The sequence below is a fragment of the Dunckerocampus dactyliophorus genome, chromosome 16, assembly GCF_027744805.1.
Source record: "Dunckerocampus dactyliophorus isolate RoL2022-P2 chromosome 16, RoL_Ddac_1.1, whole genome shotgun sequence".
Taxonomy (NCBI): domain Eukaryota; kingdom Metazoa; phylum Chordata; class Actinopteri; order Syngnathiformes; family Syngnathidae; genus Dunckerocampus; species Dunckerocampus dactyliophorus.
The window spans coordinates 12,204,166-12,221,278 of NC_072834.1; the positions used below are offsets into that span (position 1 = coordinate 12,204,166).

At 40.8% G+C, this 17,113-nt stretch overlaps 2 protein-coding genes across 2 annotated transcripts; both read left to right on the plus strand.

The window, feature by feature from the left end:
- The first annotated feature begins 4,268 nt into the window (after positions 1-4,268).
- Positions 4,269-5,868, plus strand: LOC129168750 (odorant receptor 131-2-like). Its single transcript, XM_054754370.1, has 2 exons — positions 4,269-4,629; positions 4,725-5,868. The coding sequence occupies exon 2, from the start codon at positions 4,736-4,738 to the stop codon at positions 5,651-5,653; it is 918 nt and encodes a 305-aa protein (XP_054610345.1). The 5' UTR covers positions 4,269-4,629; positions 4,725-4,735; the 3' UTR covers positions 5,654-5,868.
- Positions 5,869-8,785: 2,917 nt separating this feature from the next.
- Positions 8,786-10,229, plus strand: LOC129169370 (odorant receptor 131-2-like). The gene has a single exon (XM_054755743.1). It carries the CDS (start codon positions 8,786-8,788, stop codon positions 9,728-9,730), a length of 945 nt encoding a protein of 314 aa, XP_054611718.1. The 3' UTR covers positions 9,731-10,229.
- The last annotated feature ends 6,884 nt before the right edge of the window (positions 10,230-17,113 follow it).

Genomic DNA, 17,113 nt, shown 5'->3' on the forward strand with positions numbered 1-17,113 from the left:
TTTCCAGGTGAAACCGGGAGAGTTGAGAGGTATGGCATGGATGCAAAATAATAGAAAACAATGCAGTGGATAAACAATAGTGAATCTCGTGACAAAGGCAGTGGTGGAGCTACGTTGGTTAGCCGTGGCCGTGGCCACCCTTCGTCACCCTCCGGCCACCCCAACGGCTGGGGGGTAATTTTCACAAACTCGCCTCTGTGGTGCAGAACATTACTCCAGCTCAACCGCTGTTTCCGCTTGGACGAAATTCACTGCAGCACACAACTTTTTGTGTGGAGGAGCTGTTGCTAAAACCGTGTCCTCCACGAACTGCAAGCTGTAGGTAAGTTTTCCATGATTACTTCGGTCAGTTCCCGTCAAGTTTTCTCACTATGTTGACTTTGACTTCTGAAGCGTGATTCAGCACATAAATATGTTAATATTGGAAGCTCTCTGTAGCAGCATGAGTGGGCATGTAAACCAAGGGGTCTAGAGTTAATCCACTTTAATATTATGACCTGCGCGCGTTTTGCCGCCATGATGGGGAGCAGAATCCAGAAACTATGCATTGAAAACATGTTCTTGGCACACTGCTCAGTGATTAATTGCTATAATAGATGGTCCAAAAGCAGTGGCAGAGCTACGGGGTTGGCCGTGGCCACCCCTGGTCACTCGCCGGCCACTCCACTGGGCATCTAGACCACAGGTGTCAAACCCAAGGTCCGGGGGCCAGATGTGGCCCGCCACATAATTTTATGCTGTCCACAATAGCCTGGGAATAGTGTGTGTCAATAATTCACTTCATCGTTTACCTTTTAAATGTATTTATTCTTTCATTTTGACGGAAATATTGTACTGCGTGCCTCATCTTGGGCCACCCCAATGAAAAATGTCTGGCTCCTCCACTCGACAAAGGTGACATGCTTCCCATCATGTGTTTGATTTCCAGGGAATGAAGTTGCGTGGTGTGTTTTAATTGACCCTCTACAGAATACAGCGTCCATGATGATGCAATATAAACATATGAATAATTGATGAACAGCGATAATGGCTCCCGAAAGGGATGTGAGCTTGTAAACAATTGTGATGTGTCAAGTTGTCAACACGACATCATCTCTTCGGGCCGCTGGGATCATTTCCAAAAACAAGGGACGACGCTTAAAGAGAAAAGCATGTTTGTGTGTTGTTCCACATGTTTACCTTCACAAGTCATAATTTACAGTAAAGAATGTAATGTTGATCATTAGAACAAAGTATTTTATTTTTTTTTACGTAGTACATACAGTATGACGAGTACAATAGCAATCGGTGGGCAAAGGGTACGATGCTCCACCTGCATGCATATGCTTCAATTATGTCATAAAAACATGATTACATTGTTTTATTAATTATTACATGATTTCACTAAATTCAGGAAAAATCCCAGAGCAGCACATTTTCCATTTCCTCAAAAAAAACTGTCTTCTTTCCCTGCCCTTCTTTTTATGTAACCCTGCTGACAAAAAAATATATATTTTAGATTATCTCCAAATCCATGAATTGTTCCGATATCTAACTTTAATTTGTACCAGGGCTGTCAATCAATTCAAATATTTAAGCGCATTTTGTACATAGTTAACGCAAAATTAATCACCGATAGAAAAGTTTTTATCAATAATAAGTAGTGATGTAAATCCCTTTGTGGTAAACAATTAAATACGTACAGTATCTAGATACACGGGTTAAGACATGATTTTAAAAAAAGATATATTTGAAAAGCAGACTGATTTAATACAGTGTACAAACAATATGATTTGACTCAATACAATTCAACGATTACATTTGTTGATGTGGACATTAATCTTGCTTTCTAAAATAAAGAAGCCAATCCTATGAATGTGGCATTCTTACAGTATTTTCAAATATGTAAAAAAGCACATCATATCCCCATCATGCCGTAAGCCAGGGTATCCCCAACCACAGGGCCGGGGGAAACGTTCAGGCGCAATGATTAAAAAATAAATAAATAAAATAATGTTTCTAAAGCTATTTCGATCCATTCTCATCTTCAGCCATGGTCACATTGACACAAGCCCCCAAATAGCTGTCTTCAGCTATGCCTGCTGGTAACTAGCAATGCTAAAAATCTAAATCAGCCGAGAGACTGCTCGCATCTTGTTAGTTGGGACACTCGTATGCCAAGGTACCACTATGTGAATGACAATTAAAAAAATACACGCGCAGAATCAAGATGGCACGTGGCATGGAGTCTCCAGCAGGAAGAATTGTTGAGTGCCATTCACTCGCAATGGGTGCGAGCTGATGGGGAACAGCTGCGGCATGTCTCGTAACTGCGCAATTCAGGCGTCTCCGGCATCACAGAAACAGAGGTGGTAAATATAACACAGAAAAGGCAAAAAAGACAGCAAATACAAAAATATCAAAGGCACCAAACCAGAGTCACCCCAAACCTGGCGCTGGCTTATGGTGGCCGTCAGTACTGGTCAACGCTGGTGCTGCACCAAACACGGCAGGCGCAATGAAGGAAATCGGCCAATGAAGGGACTCTCCAACCAGCCTCCTGGGAAAGAAAGATGCCGGGCCGGAAGCCGTGGACAACATGGGGTATGGAGGAAAGGCCCCCAAGGACGGTAGATGGACGAGAATGAAGAACACTGACAAGTCCTGGTTGGCCCAAATCCTGATAGGCCCGCTCCATCTGTCCATTGGATTGGGGGCGGTAGTCCGGTGATAAACTCGCCATGGAGTCCAGGCACTTACAAAAAGCCCTCCAAGTGGCGGAAGAAAATTGAGGGCCTTAGTCTGACACCACTTCAAAGGGAATCCCATGAAGACAAACACATGCTGGACAAGTAGCTTCATGGTCTCGGAGGGATGAAGTTTTGTACTTACAGAACATGAGAACCTATACACAACGGTGAGGATGAGTGAAACCTCTATAGGAGGGCAGTCTAGTTGCATAGTCCAAAGCCATGTGAGACCAAGGACAGGATGGGATAGAAAGGGGCCAAAGCAAGCCAGCTGGAGCCTGGTGGGAGGACTAATTCGTAACGCAGGGAGCTACAAAGCTCTTAGTGCCAGCATGGAGGGTAGGCCACCAGAAACGTTGAGAGAGGAGGAAAGCCCCTAGGTGACAGGTGATCTTGGAGCAGTGCGCCCACACCAGGACCTCTGGGCGATGCCGGGACAAACAGGCCGTCAGGACAGCCGACAGGGGAGGCGACTCCTTGGGTGACACGCCTCTCAACCTCCCATCGCAGGGGCCCTCGGGATCTAGGACTGGGCAAAGATGGTAATGAAAACATCCTAGACAATGCATCAAACTTTGCATTGAGTGAGCGAGGGCGAAAGGTGATGCAGAAGTCAACTCTCGTCAGGAAGAGAGTCCACCGTGCCTGGCAAGCGTTAAGGCTTGGGGCAGCGCGGATGTCGGAGAGGTTCCGTTGGTCCGTGTGGATGATGAAGGGGTGCATAGCAGTAATTATAACAAAGCAAAGGCAAAAAGACAGCAAATGCAAAAATAACAAAGAAACCAAACTCATGTCACAGCAGAGATCCATACACAATTCCTGGAAGCTGAAAACATCCCAGTTCTTGCATGGCCAGCATATTCACCAGACATGTCACCCGTTGAGCATGTTTGGGATGTTCTGGATTGGCGTATACGGTAATTGAGGCAAATGGTGGTCGCACCAGATACTGACTGGTTTTCAGTACAGTTAAACTGTGCGTTTTAGAGGGACCTTTTATTGTGGCCAGCCTGAGATACCACACCTGCAAGGTGGATGGATTATGAATGCTCACTAACATTTAAACAGATTTGTGAACAATATCTGAGCGTGATAGAGAGTGATTCTTTCAATGGGAAGGGTCATAAAAGTTTGGATGCTTTAAATTAGGCTACTAACCAGTTATTTTTAGATGAAATGTCTTGACATCATATTCTGTAGTTTTTTTTGTACATAAAGTTTAACAAGTTTTGCTGCCTTGGAATGGTGCTTGGAGGCCAGCCAGAGTGGCGAGATACTCCGCTGTGATCACGCCCAGCGAGGCTCCAGGAGAGGCGGAGAAGTCGAGCAGGGAACTGGGCTTCATGCAGCCCGAACATGGTGCATGGAGCCCGGCCAGAACGGCGTGTGAAGCTCCATTACGCATGCCCGGCGAGACTCTGTGGAAGTTTAGCAGGTGAAGGGGCTTCATGCGGCCCAGAAATGGTGCATGGAGCCTGGCCATAACAAGGTGCTTAGCCTGGAGCACACGCCCAGCGAGGCTCCATGGAAGGCGGGAAATGCAGCGGGGTAAGGATCTTCACACAGCCCAGAAATGGTGCGTGGAGCCATAACAGTGAGGTGTTCTGCCTGGGCCTGAAATGTGCCTGGAGCCAGGCCAGATGGGTGGCTGTTTCTTCTGGTTGGCGGACTGAGCATCGAAACTAGCAATCCTACTTGTAGTAGTAAATACCCAGATTGTTTGTTTGTGCAGTATATCTCATGAGCATATCCAACTTTAACTCCCTCAGAGCTGTCGTACGTTTTGATTGGTTGTTGGATACAATGACATCGATGACGATGCTGCCACGCAAATGATGAAAGGACATGAGAAGACACCAAAGCTTCATTGTTCATTGAAAGTGGAGAACATCAGTCCCATGTTGGTATCTGTGTGTTGAGAGTAGAACAGTTGTTGTTTATTGGTGTGATTTAGGGTGGATCAATATGGACAGTATAACGCTTATGGTTTTTCAGATTCCGCGGTCATGAACGGCTCGTCTGAAGTAAACACGGCGTGGATGCTGCATGAACACGTGAAGGTGCTGCTGTCCATGCTGCCATGTCTTCTGTTCCTTTACATCAACGGGGTCATGCTGGTGACGCTGCTGAGAAAGCCTCACTTGCTGGAGTCCTCTCGGTACGTCCTCTTTGGACACCTGCTCCTCAGCGACTCCCTGCAGCTGCTGTTCTCCATGTTGCTGTACATCTTTGCCGTCACCACCGTCACCATGGTCAGTTATTTATGCAAGACGATCATACAGCTGACGGCCATCGCTGTGAAACTTTCCCCTCTCAACTTGGCCGTGATGTCGCTGGAGCGCTACGTGGCCATCTGCTTTCCGCTCAGGCACGCGAACATTGTCACCATCAGGACAACGCGCATCGCCATTGTGGTCATGTGGTCCATGGCCTCCTTGGACTCGTTCATCCAGCTCTTGCTCTTTGTCAGGCTGGAGAACACCAGCTTCATCGTGTCTCAGTACTGCAGTAGAAACAATGTGTGGCGCCTAAAGATTTATTATACAATAGACACCATCTTTATCATACTTTACTTTGTGGTAGTGAGTATAATTATCATCTATACATATATTGCTATCATTTGTGCCGTCAGGTCATCACCCAAAAATATCCACAACGCCAGCAAGGCCCGGAAGACGGTGATGCTGCACATGTTTCAGCTATGCCTGTGTCTCACCTCCACGCTCTTTAACATGATCAAATCAGGGAGCCCCTTGAACTTAAATCCTAGTCTTCATTTTAAATACGCTCTCTTTTTAGGCCTCCTCATCTTCCCCAAATGTTTGAGCCCGCTCATATACGGGCTCAGGGATAACACCTTCAGACATGCCTTCAAGTACTATTTCACCTTTGGCCACAAAAGCAACATTCAGCATTCACCTTGATTTGAAATGATCATATTGTATTCATTTGTGTGCTAGAATTATGCTAATTCACCAATTTCTCCTTAAAGTCGGAGAAGGAAACAGTAATTTGCTGATTTTAACCAAGTGAAGGCAATACTAATTCCTTCTACTACTGTACAGAAAACTGGCATTTAAAAAAAAAACAGTGATTATGCTTAATTTTTCTATCATAAATGAATCTTCGTTTTATAGCATCCTACAAAGTATAAAAACTAGAATAATTTATGTTTGTAATGTATGTTTTTTTTTAAATAATTAGAATAATTGATGTTATTTATCTGACTATGTTTCTACCTCTGCTTTTGTAATTCAATATGTACCTCTAGTATATTTTAATCCTTTGTGTATTTTTAAGATGAGCAAAGATTCTTGAGAATTTATGTGGGCAGAATACAGAATCTTGTTTTTTTTTTATTTTATTAATTATATTATTACTAAAAAAAAATACACTTATGGCAGAGAAATACTAGGTTTTTTTTATTTGATGGGTAGATTTTAGCTTGAAATATCACAAGAAATGAGTCTTCTGTAGGAAGTTGTGTCACAGGTATTACTGTAATTAAATCCATTCAAATTCTTGCATTTCAATAGGTTTTACATTTGTAAAATGATTCATATAAATAGCAATTCATAGCAATATTCTTAAGGATGCCATGGTAGCTTTTTGCATAATCGAGAACACTTCATCAATTATGAATGTGGACATGTTTGTATTGAGGGAATCGGAATAATCATTCATTCAATTCGTAGTGTCATTGCCATCTACAAGATATTCATTACCTTAATCAAGTTTTACATTAACTGAAAATTTGGCTATGACATGAATAATTTTATGCTCAACTGTAGGTACTTTTTTTTATCATTTGCAATTTGTGTGTGACTATATGATACGGTGCACTGGTGCTCATCAAATCATAGTTAAAACCACAACAAAATCTTGCAAAAGTAGAAATCCTGCAGCAAATTGTGATCATTACTCAGTGCCAAGACATATCGCTACACACAAATATTGCACAAGTGTGCCCTTGCATTAAATACATTTTTATTAGAGATGCTCAATATTGGCTGTCTTATCAATATCCTATAAACCGATATAGTCAGCAGCTCTTCTCTCAAATTAATGTCAGATCATATCTCATGTAATGAATAAACACATGCTTCTTTTACTGCGATGCCACCGGATGCATTTCACAAATAAACACTCACGCCTAACATAAACATCAGAGACTAGTTTTGTATTTTTATAGTAACTCTGTTTTTTGTTCTATTAACATCCATACCCTTTTGTCTAACTGTTCTCTCTTGGACTTGGCCAGTAAAACTTGTTGAATGCGTTCTTATGCACACATTTCACATGAATCCTGCACCATTGCCCAATATTTTCTCACTTTCTGTCCCTTCTCTAACCTCCCTTTCTCCTTATTTAGATATTTGCCCATTTTTCAGGGTCTGCATGGCGCTGTGTCCAGTAGAGCTTTTTCTACCGCATAGAGTGGACCATTCCCCGGCAAATACGTTTCATTTTTAATTATTTCCTCCTTTTTCATGTTGTTATGCTTTATGGTGGAAGTGGGCGATACACAATATTGGGTTCACGAGAAGGAGACGTGGTAATAATTTAACATGACTTTTAAGAACTACAATGACAAAATATAGGCCTATTGAAGTGGGTTACAAAACAGTGCAGGTGAAATGTTTTATAACTTTGCATGCATGACCGAAGCATGATGCTTTTAACAGTTAAACATCTTTCCACAAATTGAAACAAAAACTCAAAATGATAAAAGTTCAAATAATGACGGCAGTTGTTGTTGCTACTACCGTAATCATTTATGGCATATGTAAAATAGATTGCTGTACATTAGTTTTATGTTCATGCGAAAAGAACTGCGATTCCCATGATGCTGAGAGTGCAAAACCAGAAAGTAGAAAATGCTACGATTATACGTATGGATAGATGTCGTATGCAGCAGTCGCACTTTGATCTGACAAATCTTAAGTAAGTTTAATCAAATTAAGAATTACTATAGCATTACTATAACATGTCACACGCGAGTGACCCTGGGAAGACGCTAGATAGATGAGACTGGTTACTCAACATCCACTTCCGTAGTACGCCCTGCGCAGGTTTGGTCGCCATGATGGGAAGCAGCATCCAGAAACATTGCATGGTGAAGATTTCCTCGCCACATTTGACTCACTTGACTTAAGCCCTTTGCTCCACTTGAGTGCATCGACCACTGATGAATGTCCTCCATTTCACACGGCTTATGGCTTTTTGCTCAAGCTCTCCCCAGTTGAGCCCACTCTCTGCCATTTCTGCTTCTACGTTTCTTCTCCAGCTGTTCCTGGGGCGACCTCTTGTAGCCAATCCGACTCCACTTTCTCTACATTGGTCTACATTGCTAACTTTGTCTTTCCACCCCATGTTTAATATCCTTCCGAGGCAGGTGTTGATGAATATTTGGAGCCTGTGTGTTGTGTGATTTGTTGTTCTCCATGCTTCCGATCCATACAACATCACTTTTTTTATGTTGGAGTTGAACATGCGTAACTTTGGTTAATTCCGCTTCTAATGTCAGCGTCTGTCCCTCCGGTGGTATCCACAACACCGTCTAGGACAGCGCTGTTCAAGAAGATGGGGTTTCCGGTTTTGGAGTGGCTTTTCAGCACTTGTTTTTGTTGTATTGGGAGTTAGACCGAGCTTTAATGCAGTTTGTGAAAGTTTATCTGCCTTCTCTTGCATTTGTCTGTGCAGAAAATATGCAAAAGACATTTGTGCATTCAAATCTTGCTTTTAAAAATCCACGAAGATGTACAGTATGTTGTATGATCCTTGCACTTTGTATATCTCATTACCATATCCAACTTTGACTGCCTTAGAGCAGTTGCAGGCAGGGCTGAGTTTTGATTGGCTGTTGGTTACAATGACATAGACGATGATGCTGCCACACAAATGATGAAAAGACATGAGAAGACACCTAATCTTCATTGCGAAGCTGGACAACATCAGTAAGATGTAAGTATCTTCCTCCTGGAGTTGCCTCATGGAATCTTGCATTAATGCAACATAGGATTGAACAATAAGAAGAACGCAAATTTGGTTGATTCATGACCACAGATGCTGTGGTCATGAACGCATCGTCTGGAGTAAACCAGGTGACGTTCCGCATGTCGCCCGTGAAGGTGCTGCTGTCCATGCTGCCATGTCTTCTGTTCCTTTACATCAACGGGGTCATGCTGGTGACGCTCCTGAGAAAGCCTCACATGCTGGAGTCCTCTCGGTACGTCCTCTTTGGACACCTGCTCCTCAGCGACTCCCTGCAGCTGCTGACCACCATGTTGCTGTACATCTTTGCCGTCACCATGGTCACCATGATCAGTTACGTTTGCATGCTGGTCGTACAGCTGGCGGCCATCGCTGTGAAACTTTCCCCGCTCAACCTGGCCGTGATGTCGCTGGAGCGCTACGTGGCCATCTGCTTTCCGCTCAGGCACGCGAACATTGTCACCATCAGGACAACGCGCATCGCCATTGTGGTCATGTGGTCCATGGCCTCCTTGGACTCGTTCATCCAGCTCTTGCTCTTTGTCAGGCTGGAGAACACCAGCTTCATCGTGTCTCAGTACTGCAGTAGAAACAATGTGTGGCGCCTAAAGATTTATAATACAATAGACACCATCTTTATCATACTTTACTTTGTGGTAGTGAGTATAATTATCTTCTATACATATATTGCTATCATTTGTGCCGTCAGGTCAGCGTCCACAAACGTCCAGAATGCCAACAAGGCCCGGAAGACGGTGATGCTGCACATGTTTCAGCTATGCCTGTGTCTCACCTCCACGCTCTTTAACATGATCAACTCTGGCGGCCTCTTGTATGTAAAAGCTGACATGGCTCTTCATTTTCAATATGCTCTCTTTTTAGGCCTCCTCATCGTCCCCAAATGTTTGAGCCCGCTCATATACGGCTTCAGAGATAACACCTTCAGACATGCCTTCAAGTACTATTTCACTTTTGGCTGCAAAAGAAATGTTCAGCATTCAGCTTGATGTGAAATGGTCACGTTTATGTACTAGATATTTTGTTACATTTCTACGTGTGTATGCAGTATCTTTTCTCCCTCTCTTTGTGCAGTACGTTATATACAGTACCAGGGACAAACGTTCCCATGTGTAGGTGTGTCCAAACTTTTGACTGGTACAGTTCGTAAACACACAGGACTTGATGGAAAATGTCCTTTGTGTCACTAGATGCTAATCGCATGAGGCGTGGGCGTTGAGAGTGGCGTGGGAACTTTATCTCAGCCATAGGAAGGATGTAAATTTTGGGGCACATCATCAGTAGTGTACCTTTTGAATCAGTGGGTGTTTTGGCCTTTCAGCACTAAGTTGATTTATTCACTGCAATATGACATGTCCCACAATGTGGTTGTGCTTCAGGGCTGACGTAGCGTGCTGTACTGCGTCGGATGGTGTCCATTTCCTTCCCGTTAACAGAGTATGTACTGTATATGTATGTATATGTATGTATAACATATAACAAACTAGTTCTGGCGAATGTATGTTGTCAAAGTACAATATTTTTTCATTGAATTACAGCAATTATTACTATATAATGCGTTATATTACCAAAAAAAACACACACGTGTGGAGAAGAAGTGCAAAATTACTAAATTAATCAATGTTATTGCATGTTATTTAGAATGTTATTAATGTAGTAGTAGTAGTAGTAGTAGTGAAGTATTATATTTTCTGGCTGGAAACGACACAAGAAAGTGTTGTGTTGTGCTGTTCAGCAACGTAGTCATGACTGTACAAATGATCTGTATGCTTTATTGTGCCGATACACGTTTACTGTACGATAGGTGAGTGTGGAATACTTCTCCTGTTGCTCTCCTGTCTGGAGTTCTCCTGTTGTGATTGTGTTGTATTTTATGTTATCCATGTCACTGGTTTGAACAGGTGTATAGGTGTAAAAGGTGTATTCAAACTTGGACTGGCACTGTCTGTATAACTTCCAATATAACACGGATTATCAGGAATGTATGTGGTCACAGTACTGTCTCTTTCCCTTGAGTTACTTGTGCAACAGTAATCGTGTGCTAGTAATGCATTATTTAACCCCCAAAGAAAACAATATGGAAAGGGAGTGCAAAATACTAAATATGATTTAATATATTTATTTATGTCATTTATGGATTAGATTAGATTCGATTTTATGTAGCGCTTTTCAAGGTAGCCACAGGGCTTCACGATGAAGTGAACCCATTATTCAGTCACTCCGCAGTCGCACACTGGCGGTGCTAATCTACATCTGTAGCCGCAGAAGGCTGAGGGAAACGTGGCTGCCAATTTGCACCTACGGCCTCTCCAGCCACCACCAAACATTCATTCACATTCATACACCAGTGTGGGCAGCACTGGAGCATTTAGAATCGTATTATATTATATAACAATATTATTATTTTTTTTAAAAAAAAACATATAATAGAAGTAAATTCTGAATTATTAAAAATGTATTCATCTATTTTATTTTCTTTCTTTTTAATTTTCTTTTATTATTATTATTTAATTTATGTATTTTTTTTAAACACATAGGAAGGATGTGCAAAACTACTAAATATTAATTAGGCTATGTACCCGTATTTTATGTCATTTACAATTTTATTGTCTTAGTATTTCATTTTATTTTTTTTTTAAACACATGGGAAAGAAGTGCAAAATTACTAAATAATTAATGTATTTATTTTATGCCATTTTGAATGTTATTATACTATTAATGTTATTATTTATTATTTTTAAACACATGGGAAGAAAGTGCAAAATTACTAAATATTAATTCATCTATTTATTTTAATTAAGCTATGTATTTTTTGTCATTTACAATTATATTTATTATTATTAGTATTAGTATTTCATTTTTATTTATTTTTTTCAACACGGAAAGAGGTGCAAAATTACTAAATAATAATGAATGCATTTATTTTATGTAATTTGGAATTTTCGTATATTATTATTTTATTTTTTTTATTTTCTAAACACATAGGGAGGAAAATCACTAAATATCAATCTATTTATTTTACGTCATTTACAATTTTATTGTATTATTAGTAGTAGTATTTAATTTTATTTATTTTTTTAAACACATGGGAAGAAAGTGCAAAATGACAAAATCTATTTATTTTATATCATTGAGAATGTTATTTTTTAACACATGGGAAAGAAGAGCAACATTGCTAAATCTAATTGATGAATCTATTTGATGTCACTTAGAATGTTGTTATTTTTAACACATACGGGAAGTAAGTGCTAAATTAATTAATATGAATGAATGTATTCAATCAATCAATGTATTTCATTTCTACATTTTGAAATTATTATTATTATTATTATATTTTCTGTCTGGAAATGACACAAGAAAGTAGCAAAAGACTGTGAGACTGTTGTGTGAAACACAAATCAGTAGTTTACAATATTTGTTTTTCTCCATTTTTCGAATTGTTTTATATACAGAATTTAGGGATGTTATTAGCCGCAATATATAATCCAAATTATTATGAAATTAAGAAATATTTCACTCTGTGTAGTGAATCTAGTGTATAGAATACAAGCGCTTCCCTTTTTGACTTGAACTACTGAAATAAATGAAGCTAATCTATTTAGATGCGGCTGTACATGTAGACCACTGGATATGAATGTGGTGACAATTAAATGTATACAACCAAACAAATTGAAATTGTGAAATTGCCACATTATTGTGTCCTTCCCAGCTCCAAATATGCATTCACCTAATAATAAAAAAAATACTCAAAATGTGTCCAGGCCATGAATACATTTGGGCTTTGGGGTAATTTTCCATCATTTTATATTTTATCTTACATGATATTATGTTATCTTAGATTAGATTAGATTTACAGGATTTCCATGTGTTTTATCAAGTGACTCTAACGACATACTTGCAAAAGAAACAAACCAAATGTGTACAACTTCATGTTTTATCCAGCAGATGTCCTCATCAGTACGTATATGCAGTGGGTCCTCTCGAGTGCACTAACAAGTCTACATATAGCACCTGCATTCTCGATAGCCCCGGTTTGGACCTTTCTTCTAGCAGCCCAGATGGACACATACGGACTATGCGTGCAGGGAGAGGCCAATTTAAGTGAGTAAACAGAGAGGGAGGTGCCTGTCCAAGGAATAAAAGAAGTGTCTGAGCAGAAGGTGGACTAATTTAACCAATCTTTACTCTGTCACAACCCTCAAGCCCTCTCAGTACCTCCTTGGCCTCCGCCAAAGAGCACTTGAAGGGTTGAAAAACATTCCAGAGAGCGAAAAGTACCTGGTGACAGGGTGGAAAGAAAAAGGTTGTTGTCATGATCACAAACTCCTTCACATCTTTCACCAAGAAAATGTAGCGTTATGCTGGAGTTGCTTTCCATCAAGTCTTACTCACACAGCGACACGGCTAATTCTCTCTCCTCTGCATATGTGCATCTATTACATAGCAAAAATACTGGAGCTTCTGTATGAGGGCATTATTTGCACTTTTATATATCCATCTTATATATTATGTTACTTACTTTATGACTTCCCAAGGAGCATGCAGCATTTCAATGACTATATTAGTCAGCACTCGTGCATTTCATTTGCTTCAGCCCTCGTTTGCGACTTGCCAGAAATGTCTACGGGGCATTGAAAAGTGCTGCAAGTCCAATTACATAACAAGCTGGTGATGAAGTAACAATGGCACTGTAACGTGTGACGGTGAAGGAATGCACAAATGCAACAGCCTCACTGATAATTCCACTGCAATTACTACCGGGTAATTGTATTCCCAGTGGTTCTCCGTAGGCTGGCACTGAAACTCAAATGAAAGCACTGACCTGGTTAGCTTTCTGTCAGCAGGAGGGAGCTCTGCCTGTACCCCAACCCCCACTCCATCTCACCCACATGCAGGCCTTTAATGAGACTGCCATGTGAGCACCAACTTTTGCCATGGTAAACTTGGATTTGTCAGGGAAAACGGTAACATAGGATATGGTTCACTGGTGGCTCCACGGCTGCATGCCTACACCTTAAAATGTGTCTACAACTAAATGCATATTTGTCATTATTGATATCGCATTGTAGCTCCCTTATTTATGTATTCTTTTTTTTTTTTTACTGAATAAGCTACCAACAAACCGTATTAACTTTACTTTTAAGCATATTAGAGATGCTCAACATTTGCGACAGCAGCTCTTCCATCAAACTGATGTCAATACATATCTCATATAATGAATGAACACGTTGTGCTCCTTTTACTGTGATGCCGCAAATATTTTATTTTCTTATTTGAGAGTCACTTCACAAATAAACACCGTGCCGCACATGACAAGTACTGCAATATGCAATGTAAGTTATAGAAAAAGAGCCATATTTATTTTACATTTTGTCTCAACAAAGTAGTCATTATGACCAAAAGCCAACTAAAATAACATGTTCCCCGAGTAAGAAAGTAAGAAAGCTTAGTCTTAATAAATTCACAAATAAGAATCCAATTAAGTAATGCTGGCAACCATCAAATTTGGAAAGCTGCACATGTGGCACAAACATCCGTATTAGAAAAAAGTGAAGTGCAAAGTACAAAACCTTGGACTAATACAATCGCTGGCCTCATTCAGCACGAGGAACATCACAAGATCTTGCAAGATTAAAACGTAACAGGATTTCTCGTGCAGGAAAAAAACTGTCTCGCGATAATGAATAAATAAATTAATCACACTATAAATGAAAATCAACTCGATAATTTTCTGCAGGCCTCCATATGTTGCCATGTGCATGCGTGTCTGTTTTCCCTCGTCTCGCGACTACAAACAGGCACGAAGGGGGTTCATTCTGTGCATTGTTTATCACCTACATGCTTTATACAACAACGGCGAACAGAGTGAGACCTCTTGTCAGTCGTGCAGTGTCTGTGGGGGGAGGCGGGTCCGCTAGCATACACACAGCAAAAAAGTGGCGCTTTGTCAGGAGCGATGCAAGGTGAGGGAAATACAGTAGATGCAAAGCCAAATGCCACGGCCCCCGTATGGGAATATTAATAATGAGCCCATCAACGAGCCAGTATGCCGAATTTATTCAAATTTATTCGGGAGCAACATAAAAGGAAACAAAACAAACTTGCCCACCTCAAACATAGCTCCCCCATCCCAGTTTTCCCATCTGGGAAAAAAAAATACACATCGAGATGCGGAGCCTTCATCCTGACAGTCAACACTCACTGCGATGTTTAGTCGGCAAAGTAAATACAAACGGAACAGCGCAAAATGGTGTGTGTTCACAGGAAGTCATTGCAAAAGAAATACTGCTCTTTAATACAGTTGAAAAGCCAGCATTTCAAGAAATGCTGCAAAACGTTTGACAGACAGTACAAATTGCCTGTGAATAAAATATAAACTATTAAAGGAAATATTGCATTATTATTAGGGATGTCTGATAATATCAGCCCAAATATTTCCCCAATAATATTAACCCAATATTATTCGCCCGATATTGCCATAAAAATGTAATATCAGTTGATATCGGTATCAGGCTTTTCCCTGTAATGAAAACCGCTGGCACATGGGCTCCCGTACTTGCCATCATTGAGGCATCCAGCGGCGCCATTATGTGGAAATACTTCGTCACGCCCTTTGTTAGTCTTCGCAGTCGGAACTGGGCCTGATATGTTGAAACCACGGGCGTGGGTGTGCCGCAGATAGCACCAGCGTCAGCTAACTCGTTAATTTCTTGCAGCACCGGATCGGATCGTTGTCTCTGTTGTCACTCAACATTTTTACCCACGTCCAGGATCACCAAATGTGAAGATGCTATTCACAAATAGACAGGAGTCGAGGTACTGTAGGTGGCGACAATCAGTTTACTCTCCACTCAACTGAACAACAAGCAACATTTCTTTCGCAATAGCTAAGTGGCTACAACAACCTCATGACCCGGAAACGGAAGTACAAGAGAAATGTCTAAAACAATATTGTGGGTAACCACAATGTGTTAATTCCATGACATATCGGTATCGGTTGATATTGGCATTGGAAATTGAGAGTTGGAAAATATCGGCATATCTGCAAAAAAGCCAATATCGGACATCCCTAAATATTATGATATATTATTACTTATTTTATCATAACATTAGTGGTTTATTTGGCCTAAAAAATATTCACAATATAGTTTAGCATCATTGTGTGGTACTATAAATGTTTAAAAACACACCTGCATTGTTTTGTGAAGCGGGTAAATAAAAAACTTTGTTTATCCAGCCATATTTTTTTCATTATACTTTTTTTAAAATGAATGGAAAAATATCGTCTTGTTCTTTTGGACCCAATCTCAGGCATCGTCTCATCTCGTGAGCTGGATGTCCCATCGCTTACATATTAAGCTAACAAACACGTTGCTCTGTGGAGCACGACATCAAAAAACGATACTGATATGAACCAATATCTCATTTTTATGCCAATATTGGCTGATAATATCTGTCAGCCGATATTATCGGACATCCCTATTATTTATCCCTTCCTTGCCCCGATTAGAATATGGTAACCTGGTACATGTTAAACACAGGACGTGGACAGACTATCAGTAATTGCCGAGACTCAGGAAAGTAGTAGGATCAACTAAGCTCCACTTCTGACAGCTTGGGCTTTTAGCTCGTTACCTAGCACTGCTCAACTTAACTCTGAGGATTGATGGACGCGAGTTCGAGCCCAGGCAGAATACAGGGCCACCTGGACACAAGTGTAAACATGTGATGTTCTGAATGTAACATATGTTTGAACTAAACTAAACCCTAATCATAAAATTTGATGTATACTGACTTTTATAAGATTAAAGTGATTGGACCCCAACGCAGAGATGACCCAAGGTGTATATAAAAAGTTTAATACATGGGGAGCACTCCAACGGAGTGGAAGAACACATACAAAATAAAAGTACCAGGAGAAGCCACAGTAAACCGGAGAACAAAAAGCGCTGCTAGAAAAAGCCAAGCAGAAATAAAAGATAACAAAAATACTGGCAGAGTAAAACTACAAAAGGCTAACGAAAAAGGCAAGACAACAAAAGGAGCTGGTGGAATAAGCCAAGCACAACAAAGTACTCACGCAGAATGCTAGCTAAACACACACGTGCGCCCACACACGAAAGCAAAACACCATGCAACGGTTTAGCGGAGAATGAGTGAAGTCAAGGTAACAATCTGGCAACAGGTGAGTCTTCCAGCATGGCTCATGAAGGCCTGATTAGCATTGCTCTCAGGTGTGTGCATGTGGCTCCGCCCCCGGCAGGGCCAACAGTGCACTGCAAAAGAAAGCAGATTGGCAGCAGCAGAGCAGCTCCAGCAGAACATAACTAGAAAAAACTATCATTTTTATTTTGTTCATTGGCAGATATCCA

What these genes read in the sequence shown, in the direction of transcription:
- LOC129169370 (XM_054755743.1), top strand. Translation starts at nt 8,786, where the DNA reads ATGACCACAGATGCTGTGGTCATGAACGCATCGTCTGGAGTAAACCAG.
- LOC129168750 (XM_054754370.1), top strand. Translation starts at nt 4,736, where the DNA reads ATGAACGGCTCGTCTGAAGTAAACACGGCGTGGATGCTGCATGAACAC.